Source organism: Zingiber officinale, chromosome 2A, assembly GCF_018446385.1.
Source record: "Zingiber officinale cultivar Zhangliang chromosome 2A, Zo_v1.1, whole genome shotgun sequence".
Lineage (NCBI taxonomy): Eukaryota > Viridiplantae > Streptophyta > Magnoliopsida > Zingiberales > Zingiberaceae > Zingiber > Zingiber officinale.
The window spans coordinates 97,842,311-97,865,300 of record NC_055988.1 but is presented as its reverse complement, the minus strand read 5'-3'; the positions used below and the strand labels follow the sequence as shown (position 1 = coordinate 97,865,300).

Here is a 22,990-nt window from a genome sequence, read left to right as displayed (position 1 = left end):
GTACATGTTGTTTGCAGATGATATTATTTTGGTAGATGAAACACGTGAAGGAGTAAATGCTAAACTAGAATCTTGGTGGGAAATACTAGAAGAGAAGCGTTTTAGGTTTAATAGAATAAAGACAGAATATATGGAATTTAAATTGAGTAATATTAGACATAATGAGATAATTGTTAAGATAGGAGATGACGAGTTATTCGGAAATAAGAGTTTTAGATATTTAGGATCATTTTTGTAAAATAATGGAGGGAATGAGAGAGATGTCTTACATAGAATACAAGTAGGATGGTTGAAATGAAGGAGAACGTTAGGTATTTTATGTGACCGTAAAGTACCTCTAAAACTTAAAGAAAAATTCTACAAAACTGCAATTAGACCTGCTATGTTATATGAAGTTGAATGTTGGACTATGACTTGAGCACATGAGCAGAAGAAGAAAGTTGCAGAAATGAGGACGTTAAGGTGGATGTGTGGACATACGAGAATGAATATAATAAGAAATGAGAGCATTAGAGAGAAAGTCAGAGTTGCATCTATTGAGGGAAAACTTCGATAGATATGTTTAAGATGGTACGAGCATGTACTTAGATGTCCAATAAATGCTACAATTAAGTGATGTGAAACTACGACAAACACACATATCAAATGAGGAAGAGGAAGATAAAAAGACTTGGTTAGCAATAATAAAAATAAGATAAATTTATTTAAGTATAGATGATGATATAGTAGGATATAAAATTCAATGGTTTAAAAGGATCTATGTAGTCGATTCCACTTAGTAGGATAATATTTGATTGTTGTTAATTTTATTGTTGTTATTGTTGTGTTCGGCTACGCGTAAGCACTGAGGGGAGGGCCCACTTGCCATATGAGTTGACAGACGCGCAATTTTTTTTTAGAATTTAACGTTTATTATTTAGAAAGAATGTGAAATTTTTTTTAAAAAATTTAACACTCATCGAATGTTTATATATATATATATATATATAGTTAATTTCATTATATTTTTTAAAGTATTTGAAAGTTCGGTAAATTAGAGAAAAATCCATAATCATAATCACAACTTTGCATGCAGTTTTCAATCACAAAAAATTTTGTTTCTACTCCCTGCATACAAAGTATTATTTGTTTCAACTCCCTCATGCAAATATTGTTACCTAAATTGCCCCTCAGATTTTTTAGGTATAAAAAGTCTAAAAACGAGTATATTTCCGGTTAAATTCAGCACTTTACACTAGAATCCAATATTTTATGCTAGAATCAAGTATATTTTCTATCAAAATTAACCCTCATATTCTTTTCCGGTACAAATAGTCTAAAAATGAGTATAATTCCTATTAAATTCAGCACATTAAACTAGAATTGAGTATATTTTCTATTAAATTGAGCACAAATTTTTTCCTGCTTAATATAATTCCTTATAATTCAGCATTATTTACTATTTAAAGAAAATCTAGTATATTTTTCATCCAATTGAGTACCATTTAAAGAAAATCTAGTATATTTTTTTATCCAATTGAGGTAAAAAAAGAATCGTACTCAATTTGATAGAAAATATATTAGATTCTAATTTAATGTACTGAATTTAAGAGAAATTATACTGATTTTTGGACTTTTTATACCTAAAAGTATTATGGACAATTAAGTAAATATGTTTGACTAGGCATGAAAATCTAGTATATTTTTTATCCAATTGAGCATTATTTAAAAAAAATCTAGTATATTTTCCATCCAATTGATATGAAAAAAGAATCGTACTCAATTTGATAGAAAATATACTAAATTCTAATTTAATGTACTGAATTTAAGAAGGATTATACTGATTTTTGAACTTTTTATACCTAAAAATATCATGGGTAATTAGATAAATATATTTAATTAGAAAATAGAAACAAAAACTTTTATGGATGAGAATTACATGTAAAAATTTATTTATCAATAGATACTGCATGTAAATTTTCCCTTGAAAGTTTTCTAATGTTAACATTCCAATTTCCAATCGGCCGTCTTTTGACCGGCGTTCAGAATTTTGCCCTAGCCCCCAATTGGATCTACGGATCTGCTTTCCTTCCCCAAATAAAAAAAGGGGCCTCCCCCTTTTCTTATTTTATTTTTCCCGTTTCACTTCACTTCTCGCTCGATCCGTGTGAAGCTCACCCCAATCTAATTTTATATGTTTGTATCGTAACTCCCGGATTCCTCGTTCTCGCTTCTGGGGAGGCAATGGACGGTGGATCGGCGGCGCAGTACAACCCGCGGACGGTGGAGGAGGTTTTCCGCGACTTCAAGGGCCGGCGAGCTGCTATGATCAAGGCCCTCACCGCCGGTCGGCATCTCGTTCCCCTTCTCAAAATTTGACCTTTTTTCTTGTCTACCCAGAAAAAGATTTTTTTTATTGCTATTTTCATCTTTAGTATACTAAAGCTCTTCGATTTATTATTACTTGATTATTATTGCCTCTGCCGTTGAGAATTGAGTTATTGACGGTTTTTCCTTTTGTTGTAGACGTCGAGGATTTTTACCAGCAGTGTGACCCCGGTGAGGATCTGCTCTACCCTTTTTCTCAATTGGTTCTCTATGTGTGGCTTGCTAGTGCTGGAACTGGCAGTACTAAATTTTTGTTGTTAAGTTCTCCGTGTATGTAGGTTTCACATTTGCCCTCGTTGACTAATCTGTAGGATGCTTCCTGCTGCCAAATATACTTACCTTCACTTCAAAAAGTTTGTAATGGAGGAATTTTCCTTTTTTCAAGAGGAAAGAATTATTATAGTATTAAAAAGTCAAAAGTAAACAAATAAAATAGAAGAAATAAGTGATTCATAACCTCGTCCCTAAGAAACATCGTAGGATTGATACTTGAACAAACTGGTTTATATCCATCCATCCAAGTAAACAATAAGCTAGGTAGCTTAAACTTCATCCATCCTTTTTATATAAATATACCCTGATTAGTCCATCCTCATATTATCAGCCCGTTCAAGTAAATGAAGCCTTGAGTTCTTTATAAGAGAATAATGTTCTCTTGTTATAGTTGAGGGCAAGGCCAGGGTGTTTGCCCATTCCTTTTTGGAGCAAGTCTTTTCTACCTTTTTCTTTGCCCATTGTGTGACTGTCGAGTGGATGCTGGGTGGATGTACGGCAAATTAGGTCTGGGTACTCTTCTTTTGCCTGATTGATATAAAGGCTAGTGGAGACATACAAGATCAATAAAAGTTAATGGGGTTGAAGTTCTGACCATATTTTACAACCATTGCTAAAAAATAGAATAAATGATCTTGGTCTCCTTAGAATTGGTTTAGGTTTGCATAAGCAATGCAAAAAAAATTGGCATGTGAAAAAGGGGGAAAAAAAGAAGAAAAAGAGAAAAAGTATTTCCAAACTGCTCCATGTTTTTTGTTTTGTCATTATTGCTACTACAATGATTCAGCATATGCTAACTTTTGTCTGAACATGCGCAGATTCATAATACTGACTGTGAATGCATTCTTCTGGACCTTTAAAAAGATTCTATAATCTCCTTCTGATCTTGTTGATTTGAAAATACACTTTTTTTATAGTACACGATCCCTCTCTACGTTTTTTTGTTTGCCATGACAATTGCTTTGTTATTCAAACAAGTCTCTATGATTTTGCTGTTGTTGTTCCTAATTATTGTCAAAATACCACAAATACTTTTGAGTGGAACATCTGTTCCTCATTAAGTTTTTATTTTGCTATTCATATATTCGTATCTCATAACGATAGAATAAATTGTTACCTTGTACTCATTAACAATTTTATCTCGTGTGCAGAGAAAGAAAATTTATGTCTCTATGGATTTCCCAATGAACACTGGGAAGTTAATTTACCTGCAGAAGAGGTGCCTCCAGAACTTCCTGAACCTGCTTTAGGAATTAACTTTGCTAGGGATGGAATGCAAGAAAAGGATTGGCTATCTTTGGTTGCTGTTCACAGTGATGCTTGGCTACTTGCTGTTGCTTTCTACTTTGGTGCTAGATTTGGATTTGATAAAATACAAAGGTGATTATTTTATGCTTTTGAGTAGAACTTTCTAACTGTGTTTTCTTAATTGGCTTGAATAACTAGTATATCTATTTTTGCTGTGAGCTTTCTTTTGTGGCATAATTAATTTCATTGAGTTTTACTGATGTGAGTCAGCACCTTCACTCGTAGATGTCTGGTTTCTGACGTTGGTTTCTATGAGCTACAGAGATGACTTCTTTAGTTCTCAAGCTGAATAAATTTCATTTAATCCAGTTCTGAATGTTAACCTTTCTTTTTAAACAAACAATCTTTCTGTGTAAGTCAGTACTTTTAATCCTATATACCTGGCTTGTGACATTGATGCTTATATGAGCTACGAAAATGATCTCTAGTTCTTGTGGTGATAATGTTGGTTCTGCTTCAGTTCTGAATACTAATTATGGACTTCTTTATTATTATCTCCACTCAGTATCTATACATGATGCAATTTCCTTCCTTTTGTGTAGTATGTAATATTATACTGGTCTTTACTGACGATGGTTTTGCTTTGTTTGGATTTTGTGTATTAGTTTGTTAACTTGATTTTTTTTCACTGCTAGAATATCTTCTGTGTATTTCTTATTGACTGGTTATACTTAATGGCAATTCAAATCATGGTTAGCAAACTCAGCTGATCCTGATATGGATCAACTGAGTTGGATTGGGATCAGCAAATCCTGTTCCCGAGTGATTTCTCTGGCCACCAAGCCTCTCTGAAATCTTGTATAATTGAGGGGAGATTGATGAAATTTCATATGTTCAGATTACTAGGCCAAACTACTACTTGAATGATTATTAGGACACTTACCTTCCTAGTAGGGCCTTAATAAGGGACAGTCCCTTTCTCGAAAGAAATATAACTTATTGCCATAATATGCACGGTGCCCATACTCTAGTCACTCGACATCCTAAAGGCTAGATCCAAATTTCATTTAAATGTTTGTGTATGAAATTTTTAGGTCTACCCAGTGGTTCAAATGCGAGTTTTTTGGGCACTTCTTTCAGCCTTGCATGTTGCTTGATTTACCCAATTAAGAATGGATTTGAAAAGCACTGACAAGGAAGGTAGATTTTGGTTTTTAAGGACACCTGCTGGCAGTGTTTTGACCAATTTTGCACAAGCCCAGCAAAGGGTGTGACTAGCGGTAAACATTGTATTTCATATGAAATGATCCTGTTGATGTAATTCCTTTACCTTTTTTTTTTAATTTTATTTCTTGATCAGAGGGAGGAGGTACTGATCCTCTTTATTCAGTTGCCCAAACCAGTGTTCGTTAGTCTCTCTACTCTAGTTACATTGGAGGACAAAATCTTGAATAGTGGTGATCACCATCTTCTTAATTCAACCTCAATGTGACTCCGCAAGGCCATCCGTTATGTTTGGCTCAATCTTTGCCCACCCAACCTTCTAGTCTCTCTGCAGCGAACTCTGATGCCTCTGATATTACCAATTCATGCCTAGGTATGGTACCTACCTATCCCTTGAGGCATCTCAATGTCTCTTTGTTTTCCGCCTGGACAATAATTGATCTCACACCCTTGGACTGGGCAATCTCTAGATCTTATTGAATGTTGGATAGTTTCTGCTTCCAAAATAACCGAGGTATTGCTCACATTCATATGCACGCACCAAATTGTCGTCCCTCTACTTGTACCACCGACTCCAACACTACCATGGGGGTGGAGCTTCAGTGCTGCACTGTCTTCAATGTATATTCATACTCCACCCCTCACCTTTGTTTGTTGCAGAATCCATTAGCACCTTGGAATGCCTTTCCTCTTGTAGAATTTCACCAAGATCTGGATGAACTCATTGGCCTCTGGAAAATTGAGTCAAAGATCCACTTGCCTCTCCTGCTCTGCAGCTTCCAACAGGTGATCAAGAACATCAGTCTCCATTGTCTATCGACTTTTCCCCTTCTCATGCCTGCATATGGTCCCTTCCAACCACCATCTATGGTCCTGCCCGAAGAAATTGCTATTCAGCAGCTGTTCCCAGACAAGTTTTGAATGTATGCAGTCCCTTAAAACAAGGAGGACATCTTCGTCCTCTCATCAGCGCAAACCTTGTCAGGAGATATAGCATCAACATCTCTCTATATTCGTTATCAACCCGCCATTGACGGTCTTTCATAAGAAAGTTCTTAAGTGCTGAGGACCTGGGCATCTCAACACCAGTTTTTACATCTCCCTTTCTGGACACAGCATGTCATCCATCTTTCTCTTTAGCCATTTGTATGCAGTCTTGACTGAGTATGATCCATTACTTGAGTGTTTCTGAAGACATTGTTGTTCCCTGGCGCGCTTGGGCTGGTACTCCTGCCAACCTCATTAGCACTGGGAAAGGCAATTCTTCTTGATAAAATTTCAGTGCCAGCTGCCGTTCTCCAAAGCCATGTCTGCCACCTTGGAACTACATCAATCGCCTTGTGGCTTCCCTATCAGTTGCTCTGCTAGCCTCCTATCTTGGCTCAGCTATCACACCAGAAGCGAGTTTTATGTCCATTGAATTTCCAGATAAAGCCCTGCCCAGTTTCATTCCATGTTGAACACAGACTTGAGGCGGCCCTTGATCTCTCAAAGTTATCAATTATTCCTGCCTCCATACTTCCCTCTTAGCACTTCCACCCATAGGTTTCCAGGTGTCGATCTGATCTTGTAGCACAATATGCTCAGCAGTGTCTTGTTGTGTTCCTCAAGTTCACATCCTCTTGCATTTTCTTGCTTCCAACCAAGTGCATCTTGCTCTGTCCCTATGTTTCATCCCACACAAACCTTCTCTACTTGCTTTTTCCAACTCACCACAGAGGATCTTTGGAGGCTTTTGCACTTGCATTTGGGAGGTTGCTGTGGACAAGTTACTCGCTTTATCAGCGAAAGATAGTGAGTGATCTTGTCCGAAAGCGGAGAAGATGATTGGCTGGGGATGTGGCTCTGCGGTGGACTAGGCGAAGACTTCACATGGTCCTGCAAGACAAAGAGCGTTAGTGCCGGGCCAGGAAAGGGTTCCCGACGTTGACCACGCTCAAGTCAGTCCTCGATACAGTGGAGAATAGTAGAGAAGTTGTACCAGTGAGCGTGTTAAATAACAAAGTAACACATATCTCCGCCTGTGGATAGGACTCTCCTTTTATAATGTCACTGTTTGTGCACGCATCTCAAAGTGTACACACATTTTCCCAAGCATTCTAGAAAAAGATAAGTCAAAAAATGTCCTTAACACCTTTCCTTAAGCGAGCATACAAATATGTGATGTGACAGGCTAGAAGCTTCTAAAGTAAGATTTGTCGGCTAGACATGCTCTGTTATCAGGGGCACAAACCTCCAAAAGGGTATGATGAAATATGTAAGTGGGTCCCCCTATGGGCCGACTGAATGCCGTTTGGCCAGGACATTCCTGCTCGGTTGTGTTGAACAGAGATGTCTTCCTTCACTTGGCTTTTCTGTTGTCGAAGGGCTGCCTTTCCTTCGATTGGCCATGGAGTCCGGCCAGGACGATGGCCCGGGGATTTACGGCTTGTCTCTTCACCGCAGTTGTAGGTTCTCTTCACAAACAGCCGTCCGGACAGCCATGTCCGACCGGCCTTGGGGCCTGTTTGGTCCACTGCGCCCGGTCGGTGGACCTCTTCCTCACTGTATCAGATAGTAACCTTACGGCCCACTCAATATGTTTACCCATGGATCACTTCACTCGCTTGAGAGATTGGCTTGTTGACTAGATTAACTGCATTCTAGTTGTTTTGGCGCATGAATCACAAGGAAGAATCCACTACCAAGTGTTTGTTTTCATTTTTCTAGTCAGCCATTATCTAACTTGTGAGTATTTCAAAGCACAAGGAAGCCCATGATGTCTGCAAATGTTTCTACGTGAATCTTTAATGTGATTCAGCTTTATGTATAACCAAATAATATGTATTCCATCATTAACCTAAACTTTGTAGTCTGGATTAGATAATTGTTTACCTTGTTCCATGATACGAACTACTTCATAGTTTGAACTAAATTTGTGGTGATTTTGAATACAGGAAGCGCCTCTTTGGTATGATCAACGATCTTCCCTCCGTATATGAAATTGTGAGTAGCAGGAACAAGGTCAGGTCAACTGAAACAAACCATAGCAATAGCAAATCCAAGTCGAACTCTGGCATGGTTAGCTCACTGAACCTCACCTCTCTTTGCTAATCAGAGTTTCTTGTTTTAGCATCGAACTGTTTTCTCATCTTGGATGCATTATTAACTCCATATGTCGTTGAAAATATGTGACCTTCTTATAGAAACATCATGAATATCCTACAAAGTTAATTTACTTTTAGATATGTATACGAACTTCGAATTTCCTTTGTTTCCACAATCATATTAGACTTGTTTGTCCGTGTACTACTGGTGCAGCGTTTATCAGAATCTCAGGCGAAGTTGCAGAAGGTGCAACCAAAGGAAGAGGACGATGAGCTGAACGAGGAAGAAGACGATGAACACGGAGACACCCTCTGTGGGGCCTGTGGGGACAATTATGCATCCGATGAATTCTGGATCTGCTGCGATATCTGTGAGACATGGTTCCACGGCAAGTGTGTGAAAATCACACCAGCTAAAGCAGAGCACATCAAGCAGTACAAGTGCCCGACCTGCACCAGCAAAAAGTCGCGCCCATCCTAATAGAATAGATGCCTTCTCAATATCTGGATGTTCCTTCGATCTGCTCTCGATGTCTATAGCTACTCTAATCATAGAAATGTTACTGTCAATCTGCACCTTCAGCTCGCAGATTTTACTTTAGTACTATCGTCGCTTTAGGTGCAAATTGAATCTTGGGAAGGGAGTCGACACTACAAATTCTGCTAGCATGTTTGTAGATCCTGAAGATCTGATATAATGCCAAGACTATGCGTTTTATTGTATTAATTCTCCTACTGCTCAGTTAGATTGAAGATCTTGTTGTAATCAAGTTGATTAGCATTCTTATGAACATGTTGAGAAGGAAAAAAGGTCAATTAATTACTGGAATTGAACTATTTGATGATGATTGTGATCAGTTTCTATAGACATGGCAGCCGGTGCTCTGAGAGGCTGTGTTGGTACTGTTTCTAGTGATCAATGGCAGATTCAGGTTGCACTTGGCGCGCAGGTTGTACCGTCTGGTGGTTGCCAGCGAGCCGAATTTGTACCGGACGCGGCCCCGCAGCCACAGTTCGACGTCGAGCCACCCGTCCCTGCTGTCGCCGACGGCCGAGACTCCAGCGAAGAAGACGGGGCCTAGAACGGTGGTGTTCTTGTGGCCTTGGTAGAACGTAGGCAGCGCCGCCCGCCGGAGCTGGTCTCCGAGGTACGCCCGGGCCTCCAGCCAGTCGTAGTGCACGCCGATCCTGCGGTTGGGGTTGCGGATCGAGAAGACGGCGGCGATGTCGTAGGGGGCGGTTGTGAGGTTGGAGCGGGTGAGGGCGGCGCTGGCGGCGACGCGGACGCGGTGGGGACGGAAGACGAGCCAGAGGATGATGAGGGTGACGACGGTGGCGGCGCAGACGGCGACGAAGATCCTGATGGCGGTGGAGAGGAGGCAGCAGGAACACGTGCGGCGGCGGCGGGGTAGAGTGGAGGTGGGCAGGACGGGAGGGCCATAGTAACCGCCGGGGAGATTCGCCGGCTCCGGCGCCCGCAGCTGCTCCATGGCACGTGGAATTAGGCAATTAAATACAGTATTTAAATACTTTTAGTGGATCAAAATTGAGAGCGAAGGGGAAAAGAAAGGAGATATCAGAGAAGGAAGGAAAATAGAGAAAAAAGATAGACGAAGAAAGGGTAGATGATCGATGAGAAGAAGAACTACAGAGAATTCCCCTTATCTAGAAGAATCTAGTCAAAATGGTTGACAATTACATCTGCTTTTGAAAAGGACAAGAGGAGAGAGAAAAGAGGGGAGGAGGGGGGATTGATATCTAATCAGTAATAACTGACTGTGATTAAATATTTCTTTTTCTTCTAAAAATTCATTAATTATTTTTATTATGTTAGAAATATACTACGTAGATTTATTTTTATTATGTGAGGAACATACTACATAGATTATTAATTTATTTTTAATTATATTTTTTTTAATATGAGTTTAATTTTAATATACTTTCGTTCAATGATAATAATAATTAGATAGAAAAAATAATATTAGTATATAACATATGAGCAGGGACAGATCCAGCTGCGACGGAAGGAGGGGGGGGTATCGACGATCACTTCCTTTTGTCGGTGATGGAACCTCTAATATTATGAGGTTCTACTGATGAAGATGGAGGATATCATCCCTTATTCATTATGATCGCTCCTCCATACTTAAATTTCTAGATCCACTACTAGATATGAGTATGAAAATAAATATCTGATATCTAATAAATATAAATACAGAGGATATAAAATTTGATCCGAATCAAACCTAATGTCATCTTTAACGAATTATACATATAAAAAGTTAGAGAATAAAAAATATAGTTATCATCGATAGGAGTATAGACTATTTTTTGGGACAAAATTAAAATGGCATCTCTAATTTTGTAAATAGTCAAAATTAAAACGCATTCTAATTTTCTATTTGATGTTTTATGATACAGATATAGTCTAAGGGTATAGGAGGAATTAAGAGGAGGAAGAGGAACATTTTGGTTAAATCACTATTTAGGGCATAAGAGGAAGAGGAGACACTATTTATAAGGGGATTTTTTGGATTTCTTCCGCCGCCAACGAAGCCAAGCATGCTTTAGCCGCCTTCGTCGCATCCTCCCTCGTCGTCGACGAGCCACCCCTTCCTCTCTCCCTCTCCTCTCACCGGCAGACGTCTCCGGTTGCCCCTTCTCCTCACCCACGTGACCCCCATCGCGAACGCCGTCACCATTTCCTCTTGGCTACCCAGTATCACGACCAAGGACAGAGGTGCTGCCATCTTCGCCTTCTCCCTCGGCACCAGCGGACCATTGCCTCCCTCCTCTGCTCTACCTCTCCTCTTCCTCTCTCCCCACAACCTTATCTATCGGAGCCGCCGCCAACACAGCCAACGATGCCTCAATTGCTTCACTGCTTCCTGTCCTATCGGAGCCGCCTCCGACCCCTTCTTCCTCTCTCCTCGTGGACAACGCCACCTCCATTCACTATTCTCTTCCCATTGACGCCGCTGAGGAACGCCATCGCTGTCTCTTTCTTTCCTCATCACACCACTCACGTCACACAACGCCGACAGTCTCCTCCCCCTCTCTCCTTCACAGTCGCCTCCAGCCATCGTCGTCAAGGGTGTAGGCAGCCGCCACCTCCTCTTCTCCATACGCCGCAATCCCCCTTATCGGCGACCGCTACATGCCGACAACCCATGTGTTGGCAGTCCACGTGTTGATCTCGTCCTTGTTCCAGCTTTATATTGTTGTAGTGTTTCGGCCTTCGTGTTGTTACTGTCCGACGCTCGACCTATTATTATCCTGGCCTTTGTACCGTTGTCATAGCTCGGCCTGCGTGCCGCTATTATCTCCTGGCCTACATGTCATTGTCATATATCGACCTACATACCGATATCCTATCTCGGCCTGCCCACCGATGTCATATTCTGATCTACGTGTCGCTGCTAGGTCCTAGCCTGCATGTCGTCTTCCGGGTCTAGGACGTATTAGGCATTGGGCCACCAGACCTAGCTCTTCATCTGACTCAAAGTCACCTGCTCTTTTGGGTCACGACAACTCGAGCAGCGTCCCGACCAATTCACAATTCCACCCGAGGGCACCCCCTTGGGCGCCCCCTTGGGCCAGGGTACGTTCTCCGTACTCACTCTACATTCATTTCATTATTATACGTCTTAGTCTATTACTTATATACTCGTTGGATCTGCCTCGAGCATCGGGGTACCAAGGACCGAGATGACTCAGTCGTTGACTGCAAGTAGAGTTGACCAGAGGACTTCTGATGACTTGGTCGGCATAGAAGCCATCTCAGTATACACCCCCCAGGGACATCGCCATTCAATCAACATTCCATCCACCTCACTCGGCGGTCTGTCTGACTCAGATTCCGGACATGATCAATTTAGCGCCGTTTGTTGCAATCTTCTCCACCTGTTTTGGAACGTGAGGATGGATGACGTCGGAAGGTTCTCTGCCATTATCTCAATCCCGGAGGATCCTGACAGACATATTATCTTCCACCCTCACTCCACGGGTATTCGGGAGTCGAGGGATTGAGTTGGAGCTTCAACTGACCGACAGGTTAGTTTTTCCATTATATTTTTTCCTTGACTCCACGGGTATTCGGGAGTCAAGGGAAAGAGACAAAACCTCAGCTGGTTGGCACAACTTCTCGATCATGTACGTTGTGGGCTCTGCTTCCTTTTTACAGTTACGAGATCTGCTATAACTCCTTAATAAGAGAGTAAGATCCTAGTGTTGGGGCAATTTTCCTAGGTCAAGTTTGATCAGTTTGACTAAGCTTGAGTTGAGTCAAGCTTGAGTCGAGATTTGAGTTTTGATTTTTGACAATATATGGAGATTACTAGGGCAATCGTCCGGTTGTGGAGATGGTCAAAGGGTTGACCAGGTTGAGAAGAAGACAAGCCAAGTAGGTCAGGGATGACAGGAGACTTGACTGGGTAAGTCCTAACTGGAGGTTAGGTGTCTGGAAGTCCTAACTGGAGGTTAAGCAGTGGTGAAGTCCTAAATGGAGATTAAGTAATGGTGAAGTCCTAATTGGAGGTTAGGTAGTGGAGAAGTCTTAACTGGAGTTTAGGCAATGGGAAAGTCCTAACTAGAGTTTAGGCATCTAGGAAAGTCCTAACTGAAGGGTAGGCAATAGAGAAGTCAAGTAGGTCAAGGTTGACAAGAGACTTAACTGGAAAGTCCTAATTGGAGATTAGGCAAAGGTAAGTCCAACAGGAAGGTTGACAAGAGTGAAAATCTAAGTAGGTCAGTGTTGACTAGACTTGGTGGTGAAAGCCCTGATAAGTGAGATCGGGCAATTGAAAAGTCCAAGTGTGATCTTGGCAAAGGTTGAAATTCTAAGCATGTGGTCTTGGCAAGGTAAGTCCTAGTGTGACTTGGCAAGGAGAACTCAATAACTAGGATGAGGCCGAAGGAAGCTCCTGAAGGCAAGGCGTGAAGGATGGGAGATATCCGAGGGACGCAAGGCTAATGGAGGAGGCTAGAAGGTTAGTTCGAGGTTGATCGAGTGTGGTGTATAATCCGACAACTAGGATAAGGCCGAAGGAAGCTCCTGAAGGCAAGACGTGAAGGATGGGAGATATCCGAGGGACGTAAGGCTGATGGAGGAGGCTAGTTCGAGGTCGGTCGGGTGTTGGCCAAATGCTAGGCATGGATACCCAACAGGTCATGGTTGACCGGGAGTTGGGTTTGGGATCTTGAACTTGAGTTTGAGGCAAGTTTAGGGTGTTCAATTGATCGGTCGATCAATTGAACCAATGTCCAATCGATCGGTCGATCAATTGAACCAGTGTTAAATCGATCGGTCGATCGATTGAACCAGTGTCCAATCGATCGATCGATCGATTGGAGTGTGATGCGAGTGTGGGATGACTCCAATCGATCGGTTGATCGATTGAGAGCATTACTCGTAAGCATAGAAGCTTTCCCAATCGATCGGGCGATCGATTGGGATCTATCAATCGATCGATCGATCGATTGGGGAGGAGAAGCTCTCGCGCAGACGCGAGAGCACAGAATGGGTTTGAATCGATCAGTCAATCGATTCAGATGGTCCCAATCGATCGGTCGATCGATTGGGAAGTGACCATTGAGCAGGAAACGAGCAATGGATGGCTGAGATTGTGCAGATGTGGCGTGGCAATCGATTGGGAGCACTGTATAAATCCTAGGCGGAGCGTTTTCTTCGCCAGAGCTTTGCATTCTTCTTGCGACTTTTCATGCGATCTTCACCGAGCTTCTTCCGACCTTCACCGCCAGTTCTTGAAGGCTCTTGGGGTGCATCTCCAAGGTTCAAGAGGCAACCTACATCATCAAGATCAAGCAAGGAGAGGTTTTATTTTATACCCTTATGTATTTTCTTATTGTTTAAGTGATTCTTGTTGTGAGGTGTTTGTGTAAGTCTTCTCTGCCTTCGGCTGCGACCGAGAAGGAGAGTTTCATAGTGGAGGTATGTGCTCGGTGTGTGGATCCTTGGATTAGTCACCTCTTCTTGAGGTGGATACCAAGTAAATCCTTGAGTTAGCGTTGATTGTGTTTGTATTAGTATTCCGTTGCATATTATCAAGACGAAGCAACCGACGAAGCGACGAAACGCTATTCACCCCCTTCTAGCGGGCATATCGGTCCCAACACCTAGTTCCTTAATAAAAAACTAGGGCCCTAGATCTTTGATCGGACACTAGGAGGATAGCTCCCTGATCATACATTAGGGGCATAGCTCCTCGATCAGACATTGGGGGTACAACTCCCTGATCAAACATTAGGGACACAACTTCTCGATCAATGACTCATAGTATAGCTTTTCAATATGGATTTAGGGGCCTCACTCTTTGATTATAGGTTAGGGGTCTTACTCTCCAATCAGGGACTAGGGGCCCAGCTCTCCAATCAAGTGTGTTATAGGCTCTGCACCTTTCACCATGGGGCTCTACATCCTTTTACTGCTATAGGCTTACACCCTTCACCATGGGCCTTTGCATCCTCTTACTGCTATAGACACTGCACTCTATTACTACAATCTGCTTTGCATCCTCCACCTGTTTTACATCCTCTTACATCTACAGGCTCTGCTCCCTTCACCCATGGTGCTCTATTTCCTTCTATTGCTACGGACTCTACTCCCTTATATTGCCATGAGCTTCACTCCCTTTGATAGTCAAGGCTCAGATTATTATGTTCTCCCCTTGCTCCACGGGTATTTGAGAGTTGAGGGACCGAGACAGATCCTCAGTCGGTCAACATCACTTTGCGATCATGTATGATAAAAGCTCTCCTCCCTCATATTGCTACGCGCTCTGCTTCTATGAACTTTAGGGCTTCACTTCCCCCATTTGGGGTCGAGCTATCGCCACTGGTCTCGGACAAGAGTATCGCTAACAACCTCTCGGTCGGGTGCCAGACTCTCGCCCCAGTGTGAATTATAAGTGAGCATGCTCTTACGCCTCCAGACTCTCATCCTAGCGCGAGTTATAAGCGAGCATGCTCTCATGCCTCCAGACTGTCGCCCTAGCGCGAGTTATAAGTGAGCATACTCTCATGCCTCCAGACTCTCGTCCTAGTGTGAGTTATAAGCGAGCATGCTCTCACGACCTAGTCGGGCACCAGACTCTCGTCCCAGCGCGAGTTATAAGTGAGCATGCTCTCACGCCCAACGACCTCCCAGTCGGGATTCTAGACTCTCGCCCTAGCACGAGTTATAAGCGAGCATGCTCTCGTACCCCAACGACCTCTCGGTCGTGATTCTAGACTCTCACCCCAGCGTGAGTTATAAGTGAGCATGCTCTCACGACCAATGACCTCTTGGTCTGTGTTTTAAACTCTTGCCCTATTGCAAGTTATAAGCGAGTAGGGCTCTCGCGCACAACTAGTCGGTCAGGTTTCCCTCCTGGTTGGTGTCAGGCACTCGCTTCACTCGCCGCTGTGCTCGACACTCACCATTGGTGTTTCGCTCACTGCTATTGCTCGGTCGATACTCACCGCTCAGTCGCTGCTCTACTTAGTACTCATCACACTCGTTTCACTCGTCGCTCTACCCGACAATCACCATTCGCGTTTCGCTCATCACTGTTGCTCGGTCGACACTCATCTCACTCGTTGCATTGCTTGACACTCGCGTCTCACTCGCTACTTGACTCAAGGGCTCTGCTCTCGTTCGCCTTTGATTTCATAGGCTTTACGTCCGCTCCGCTCACTGGATCTGCTTTCGCTCACGAGATCCACTTCTGCTCACGGGATTCACTTCCGTTCACCATCTACCTCTTGGCTTGACTTGCTCAGCATTCTCCCTATTGCTCGGTCGACATTTTTTGATCGCCTGATCATGGTTACTGTTACTCGATCGACATTTTCTCGGGCGTGTGCTTGACACCACTGGCCCATCATCTTTCGACCCACTCGACATTTTCCCTATTGCTCGGTCAGCATTTTTGGGTCGCTTGGTCACATTCTCTGATCACTCGGTCGACATTTTTGGGTCACCCAATCGTGGTTTATTGTCGCTCGATTGACATTTTCTCGGTCACGCAGTCCATACCGTGCGCCCATCGTCTTTCCACTCACTCGGCATTCTCCCGAGTGATCGGTCGACATTTCTTTGATCTCCTGCTCGACACTACTTGGTCTTTCGCTTTGTTTCGTTTATACGCATACTCGACATCCTTCCATTCGCTGGGTACCATTCGAACGTTTGATCAAATTCTCTCGATCGGCTTTCCAGACTCTCACCCGAGAGTGAGTTATAAGCGAGTAGAGCTCTCGTGGCCAATGACCTCTTGGTCGGGCACAACGACTATTCGACCGGGGCCTCTCCCTAGTCAGGTGCTGGTCTCAGTTGCCGTTATATTCAACGCTCGTAGCTTGGTCGACATTCATCTCATTCATCGCTTGCGTCTCATTCTCCACTATGCTTGACACTCATCATTCACGACTCACTCGCTGCTTTGCCTTGCACTCGTCGGTCGTGTCTCATTAGTCGCTCTTCCATGCACCTGCTGCTCGTGTCTCACTCGTTGCTTTGCCTGGCATTCGCTGCCCGGTCGACACCCATTTTCCTTTTTTCTTGGCATTCACGTAACCGCCTGATCGCTTTGCTTCAGTTCGTGCTTGATCCACAGGCTCTACTCTCATTTTCATGTGGTCTCATACGCTCCATGTCTATCTAGCATGCAGGCTTCGTGCCCACTTGACATTCTTTCGGTCACCCGATCAACTTTCTCTTAGTCGACCGATCAGTATTGTCTGGCAGTCCGACCACTCATTTGTATCGCTTGACATTATTACGGCTACCCGCTTAGCGTTCTCCTGATTACCCTGTTGGCATTGTCACAGTCGCGCACTCAGATCCGCTCGCTCGTTCTCTTTTCACCCGATCGACATTGCCTCTGTTGCCGGGTCGACACTCTTTCAGTCGCTTGCTTGGCATTCGCCCTATCGCTAGTTCGACATTCGTTCAATCTCCTGCTTGGCATCCGCTCAGCATTGTTATTCGTCGCTCAGTCAACACTTGTCACTCAGCTCATTGGTTTTATGCCCACTCGGCTCATGACTTTCGATCCCGGGCGCCTTTGATTTCATGAGCTACGCTCTCGCTCAGTTTTCAGGTTCTATACCTGCTAGGCTCATAGGTTTTGCTCCTATTTATTTTTGATTTCATGGATTATGCTCTCGCTCAGTTTTCGGGTTCCACACCCACTTGACATCGTGTGACATTCTCTCAATTTCCTAGTAAGCATCAGGTCAGTCATTTGCTCTACATCTTGTTCGGATTCACTTGGTTGCTCATTGACCACTCGCTTAGCATTCTCTCTATTACCTGGTCGACACTTTTCGATTGCTTGGTCACATTTTATGATCACTCGGTCGACACTTTTCGGTCGCCCGGTAGTGGTTTATTATCGCTCGATTGTGCACTCGGCATCGCTTGTCTAGCATCTCTCTACCCGATTGGCATTTTCTCGATTTTTCGATCGACATTTTCTTGGTCGTGTGCTTGGCTTCGCTTGCCTGTTCTCATTTCATCTGATCAACATTATCTCTGTTGTCCGGTCGACACTCCTTTGGTTGCTCGCTCGGCATCTTCGTAGCCACTCGATCAATATCACCCGACCATTCACTTTGTTCCATTTGGCCTATCGCTCAACGTTTCTCTCAGTCGCTCACTTGGCATTCACTCAGCAACACTCGGTCATTCATTTTGTCCCATTTACTAACTCAGCCGGCAACGATCCAATTTTTGGCTTAATGTCGCTTGACTGTCTGCTCGGTATCGCTCGGTCTCTCGCTTGGCATTAGACCGATTGCCTACTCAGTATTATCTTTCGTCGCTCGCTCAGTATTATTTTCGTCACTTGTTCGGCATCGCCATCGCTATTTGTTTGATGTTATATGACCGGCCTAATGATCTGACTTCCCATTCAGGGGTGATTCTACTTATGTTGAGCTTGGTCTAGTTAGTCAGACTTGCGTCTCCTTCGACTAGACTTAAAGGGGAGACTTGTGATACAGATATAACCTAAGGGTATAGGAGGAATTAAGAGGAGGAAGAGGGGCATTTGGGTCAAATCACTGTTTAGGTCATAAGAGGAAGAGGAGGCACGGTTCACAAGGGGAGGGGGGTTTGGGTTTCTTCCGTCGCCAACGAAGCCGAGCACACTTCAGCCACCTTTGTCGCCTCCTCCCTCATCGCCGATGAACCACCCCTTCCTTTCTCCCTCTCCTCTCACCGGCAGATGCTTCGGTCACCCCTTCTCCTCACCCATGTGACCCCCATCGTGAACGCTGCCGCCATCTCCTCTTGGCTACCCAGTATCGTGACCAAGGATAGAGGTGCTGCTGTCTTCGCCTTCTCCCTCGACGCCGACGGGCCATTGCCTCCCTCCTCTGCTCTACCTCTCCTTTTCCTCTCTCCCCACAACCTTATCCGTTGGAGCCGCCACCAACATAGCCAACGATGCCTCAGCCGCCTCACTGCTTCTTGTCCAGTCGGAGCCGTCTCTGACCCCTTCTTCCTCTCCCCTCATGGACAACGCGGCCGAGGAACGCCACCGAGGAACACCACCGTCGTCTCTTTATTTCCTCATCACACCACTCACGTCACACAATGCTGACAGTCTCCTCCCCCTCTCTCCTTCACAGTCGCCTCCAACCATCGTCATCAAGGGTGCAGGCAGCCGCCACCTCCTCTTCTCCATACACCGCAACCCCCTTTATCGACGGCCGCTACATGCCGACAACCCATGTGTTGGCGCTCCACGTGTCAATCCCGTCCCTGTTCCAGTTTTATGTTGTTGTAGTGTTTCAACCTTCGTGTCGTTACTGTCCGGTACTCGACCTATTATTATCCTGGCCTTTGTACCGTTGTCATAAATCAACCTGTGTGCCGCTTATCTCCTGGCCTACATGTCGTTGTCATATCTCGGCCTGCCCACAGATGTCATATTCCGATCTACGTGTCGCTGCTAAGTCCTAGCCTGCATGTCGTCTTCCGGATTTAGGACATATTAGGCTCTAGGCCACCAGACCTAGCTCTTCATCTGGCTCAAAGTCACCTGCTCTTTTGGGCTACGACAACTCGAGCAGCATCCCGACTAGCTCACCGATCCACCCGAGGATACCCCCAAGCCAGGGTACGTTCTCCGTACTCACTCTACATTCATTTCATTATTATACATCTTAGTCTGTTACTTATATACTCGTTGGATCTGCCTTGAGCATCGGGGTACCAAGGACCGGGGCAACTCGGTCGCTGGCTATAGGTAGCGTTGACCAGAGGACTTCTGACGACTTGGTCAACATAGAAATCATCTCAGCATACCTCCTCCGGGACATCGCGATTCAATCAACATTCCATCCACCTCACCCGGTGGTCTGTCTGATTCAGATTCCAGACAGGATCATTTTATATTGAAGATATTCTCTATTCTAATATTATTGGAGTAGGTATTATTTTATTTTAATCAAACTTTACTATACATAAAATACTTTTATATATATCAAAATAATCTTTATAAACTTGATTAAAATTATTTAAACTTTATCAAAATCATTTTAGATTGATTAAAATTATTTTAAAATAGTTATAGAAACTACTATGTGACTGTTGCTATATTGTAAAAACTACTAAATAACTACTCACAATTATAGTTAAACTCTAAATAATAAATTATAAGTCTTAAATTTTACATCCTAAATTTTAAATTTTGAATACTATTATATCAAAATATTCTTTATCAATTTTATCAAAATTATTTTAAAATACTCATAGAAGCTATTTAGTAGCCCTTAAATAATTATAGATAAATTTAAACATCTATACCTTGAATCATAAATTGTAAATTCTAAGCCCCCGGGGCATGATTGAGTTGGCTAGTACGGAGTAGAGTTGCTACAATAGGACAAGGGTTCGAATCTCGGTAAAGTTGAGGAAAAACACCCTCCTCTGCACTGGCCAACTACAGCTTCCCAATTTACCTCCTCATAGATGGTCATGGGGCCGACCGTGTGGGGCCGCTGGGGTGGTGGATTCCACCTTTTGCTACCATAAATTGTAAATTCTAAATATTATTATATTAAAATATTCTTTATTAGGTCAAAATTATTTAAATTTAATTAAAATTACTTTTAATTGATCAAAATACTTTAAAATAGTTATAGAAGCTATTAAGTATTTGTTATACAATTATAGAAGCTTAGTAGCCGCTCTAATACTTTAAAAATATTGTATGAATGGTTAGATATTGTGTAAAAGCTACAAAGTAGCTATTAGATGTTACAATAGTTAGTCATAGTTCTTACAACAACTATAAAAGTTAATGTTGATATGATAAATAAGGTGAGGCCCCAGGTTAGGGTCGAAGTTAAGAAGGTCGGTTGACGTGGTGGTCAGAGTCAAGAAGGGGTCAATACTCGTAGTTAGCAGGGTTATTTAGTTCGGTCGAGTGGTCTAGCCGATTAGGCTACTGAGCCCATCAGACCTTGAGTCCCTCAGAGTCGACGAAACCTCGAGCTGTATCAGTGACATTCAGAGATGATTCAGGTGTCTCCGTCAAGTGCTCTGCCAGATTAGACCAAAGGTCCGATCAGACACGCTGGACACATGGCTCGACCAGATCAGATTCTTTACACAAGTGTGAAGGTTGAGTGTAGGCTGAATCCTTAAGAGTGACATCTATCCTTTATCTGACCCAATCGCTCTTGCAAATAAGAGCCGATCAAACTATAAAGGGGACTTGGTCAGCCGACCATCCTATCCATTAAGCATATAGGTGGTCCACATACTCAACTACTTAATATTTCTTCTTGGCATTTTGTGCAACAACTATCAGAGAATCAAGAGAATATTTCTTGTGTAGTTTATTTGAGGAAGCTTATACATTGCGAAACATAGAAATGGTGGACCCATTTTTGGAAATTTATCAGAATGACAGAATGGCCGATCTTTTTTTGGTAATGCTTTGAGATTCGTCCAGAGAGTAAAATTAACACTATAAAAAGAGTCTCCATCTATAGGCGCAGATATGCTAACACAAACAGTACACTACACAACCTAAGGCACCCAAATTCCATTATTCTTCACTACTGTTTATTGCATTTCCTCTTGGACACCTATTTGACTTGAGCGTCAGAGTGCCTACACTGGGGACCCCTCCTTGGCTTTGTTGTGGACATTTTTTCCCTCTACATTTTGTTTTTGACACATAGGATCATACGACATCTTTTGTTTCTAGCACGGAGTCTTTTCACAATCAATATCAGAATCAAGTGCTAGTGTTTCATTTCCCCCGATTTTAAACAGGATCAAATTTGGCACCGTCTGTGAAAATCTTGGCCTGAATCTGAAACGCGGAGATGGAAGAGATTAGATGACTCACTATAGTTACTTTGTCATGAGAAAACTTGGAGCAATCGTGGAGTGCCAACCACGTGCAACCTTATCAGACTTAAGGGTATGCTTGTGGTGTATAAATATGTATCTTGTTGAATATTTGTACTCAATAAAAGTGCAGGAAAATTGCGCTGAAAAAGTTCTATTATTACAGACTCTCGTGCCGATTGACTGAGTTATAAGCCAGGATGCTCTTGCACCCATGTCCCAAATCCTCGTGCCATTCGGTTGAATTATAAGTGAGCATGCTCTCGCGCCTATACCCCAGACTTTCGAGCCGATCAGTAGAGTTATAAGCGAGTTTGCTCTCATGCCTAAGTCCCAAACTCTCGCGTCGTTTGACGAAGTTATAAGCGAGATTACTCTCATACCTATATCCCAAACTCTCGAGTTGCTCTACCAAGTAATAAGCGAGTTTGTTCTCGTGCCTAAGTCCTAGACTCTCACACTATTTGACTGAGTTATAAGCGACCTTGCTCTCGTGCTTATGTCCAGACTCTCAAGTCGATCGACCAAGTTATAAGCGAGCATGCTCTCGCGCATATGTCTAAGACTCTCGTGTCGATCAACCAAGTTATAAGTGAGCATGGTCTCATGCATATGTCCTAGACTCTGAAGCCGCTCAGTCGAGTTATAAGTGAGATAACTCTCGTGCCTATGTCCCAAACTCCTGCATTGTTTTACTGAGTTATAAGCAAGCTTTCTCTCGTGCCTAAGTCCTAGACTCTAGCATCGTTTGACCAAGTTATAAGCGAGCTTGCTTTTGTGCCTAAGTCCAGACTCTCGAACCACTCATCCAAGTTATAAGTGAGTTTGCTATCGCATCTAAGTCTCAGTCTCTCATGCTGATCGACTGGGTGTTAGGATGTATACTAAAATCCTAGCTTTTTGTATGAACATTTATTTTAAATAAGAATCACATTGGTCAAATGTCTGTATTTATGTTAAATGTAGTTGTCCATTTAATTTATATTGTAGATAACATGGTGTGTGGTGCCACACAGAAGATCATGTTATCAGTTCCTTATAAATTATAAATAGTAGCTCACAACCAAGATGAATTGGGACAAACCATTGGAATGGTTGTAGTGTAATTTGGTATTAGTTTATCTTGACTATAAAATTACACTAGTACACTATGAGTGTATTGAGCAGAACCATTTGAGGTTGTTCTTTTATACTGACTGCATAAGAGAATAGGACCTCTGTTATTATGAAAATGTGTGTTCTTAATCCCGATATAATAACAAGCACATATACTTAGTATTTATTTCACTACTAGAAAACTAGGCTTTTGAGACACAACAAAATATGTCTTAAATTATAAATTTAGTGTCTCAAAATGTTTTTGAGATGGTGATGAGACGGTAATGTAGCCGTCCCTAATACAAGCATCTCAAAAAAATAT

The 22,990-nt window shown here is 42.8% G+C and overlaps 2 protein-coding genes across 2 annotated transcripts; one reads left to right on the top strand and one right to left on the bottom strand.

The window, feature by feature from the left end:
• The first annotated feature begins 2,065 nt into the window (after positions 1–2,065).
• On the top strand, positions 2,066–9,035 carry LOC122041659 (PHD finger protein ALFIN-LIKE 9-like). Its single transcript, XM_042601420.1, has 5 exons — positions 2,066–2,326; positions 2,506–2,538; positions 3,792–4,020; positions 8,049–8,172; positions 8,413–9,035. Exons 1-5 carry the CDS (start codon positions 2,224–2,226, stop codon positions 8,677–8,679), a joined length of 756 nt encoding a protein of 251 aa, XP_042457354.1. The 5' UTR covers positions 2,066–2,223; the 3' UTR covers positions 8,680–9,035.
• Positions 8,956–9,846, bottom strand: LOC122041660 (NDR1/HIN1-like protein 10). The gene has a single exon (XM_042601422.1). The coding sequence runs from the start codon at positions 9,686–9,688 to the stop codon at positions 9,053–9,055; it is 636 nt and encodes a 211-aa protein (XP_042457356.1). The 5' UTR covers positions 9,689–9,846; the 3' UTR covers positions 8,956–9,052.
• Between the last annotated feature and the right edge of the window lie 13,144 nt (positions 9,847–22,990).

Coding starts and splice junctions, on each gene's coding strand:
- LOC122041659 (XM_042601420.1), top strand. CDS start 2,224: ATGGACGGTGGATCGGCGGCGCAGTACAACCCGCGGACGGTGGAGGAG. Junction 2,327..2,505: donor GATCAAGGCCCTCACCGCCG/GTCGGCATCTCG, acceptor CTTTTGTTGTAG/ACGTCGAGGATTTTTACCAG. Junction 8,173..8,412: donor CCAAGTCGAACTCTGGCATG/GTTAGCTCACTG, acceptor CTACTGGTGCAG/CGTTTATCAGAATCTCAGGC.
- LOC122041660 (XM_042601422.1), bottom strand. CDS start 9,688: ATGGAGCAGCTGCGGGCGCCGGAGCCGGCGAATCTCCCCGGCGGTTAC.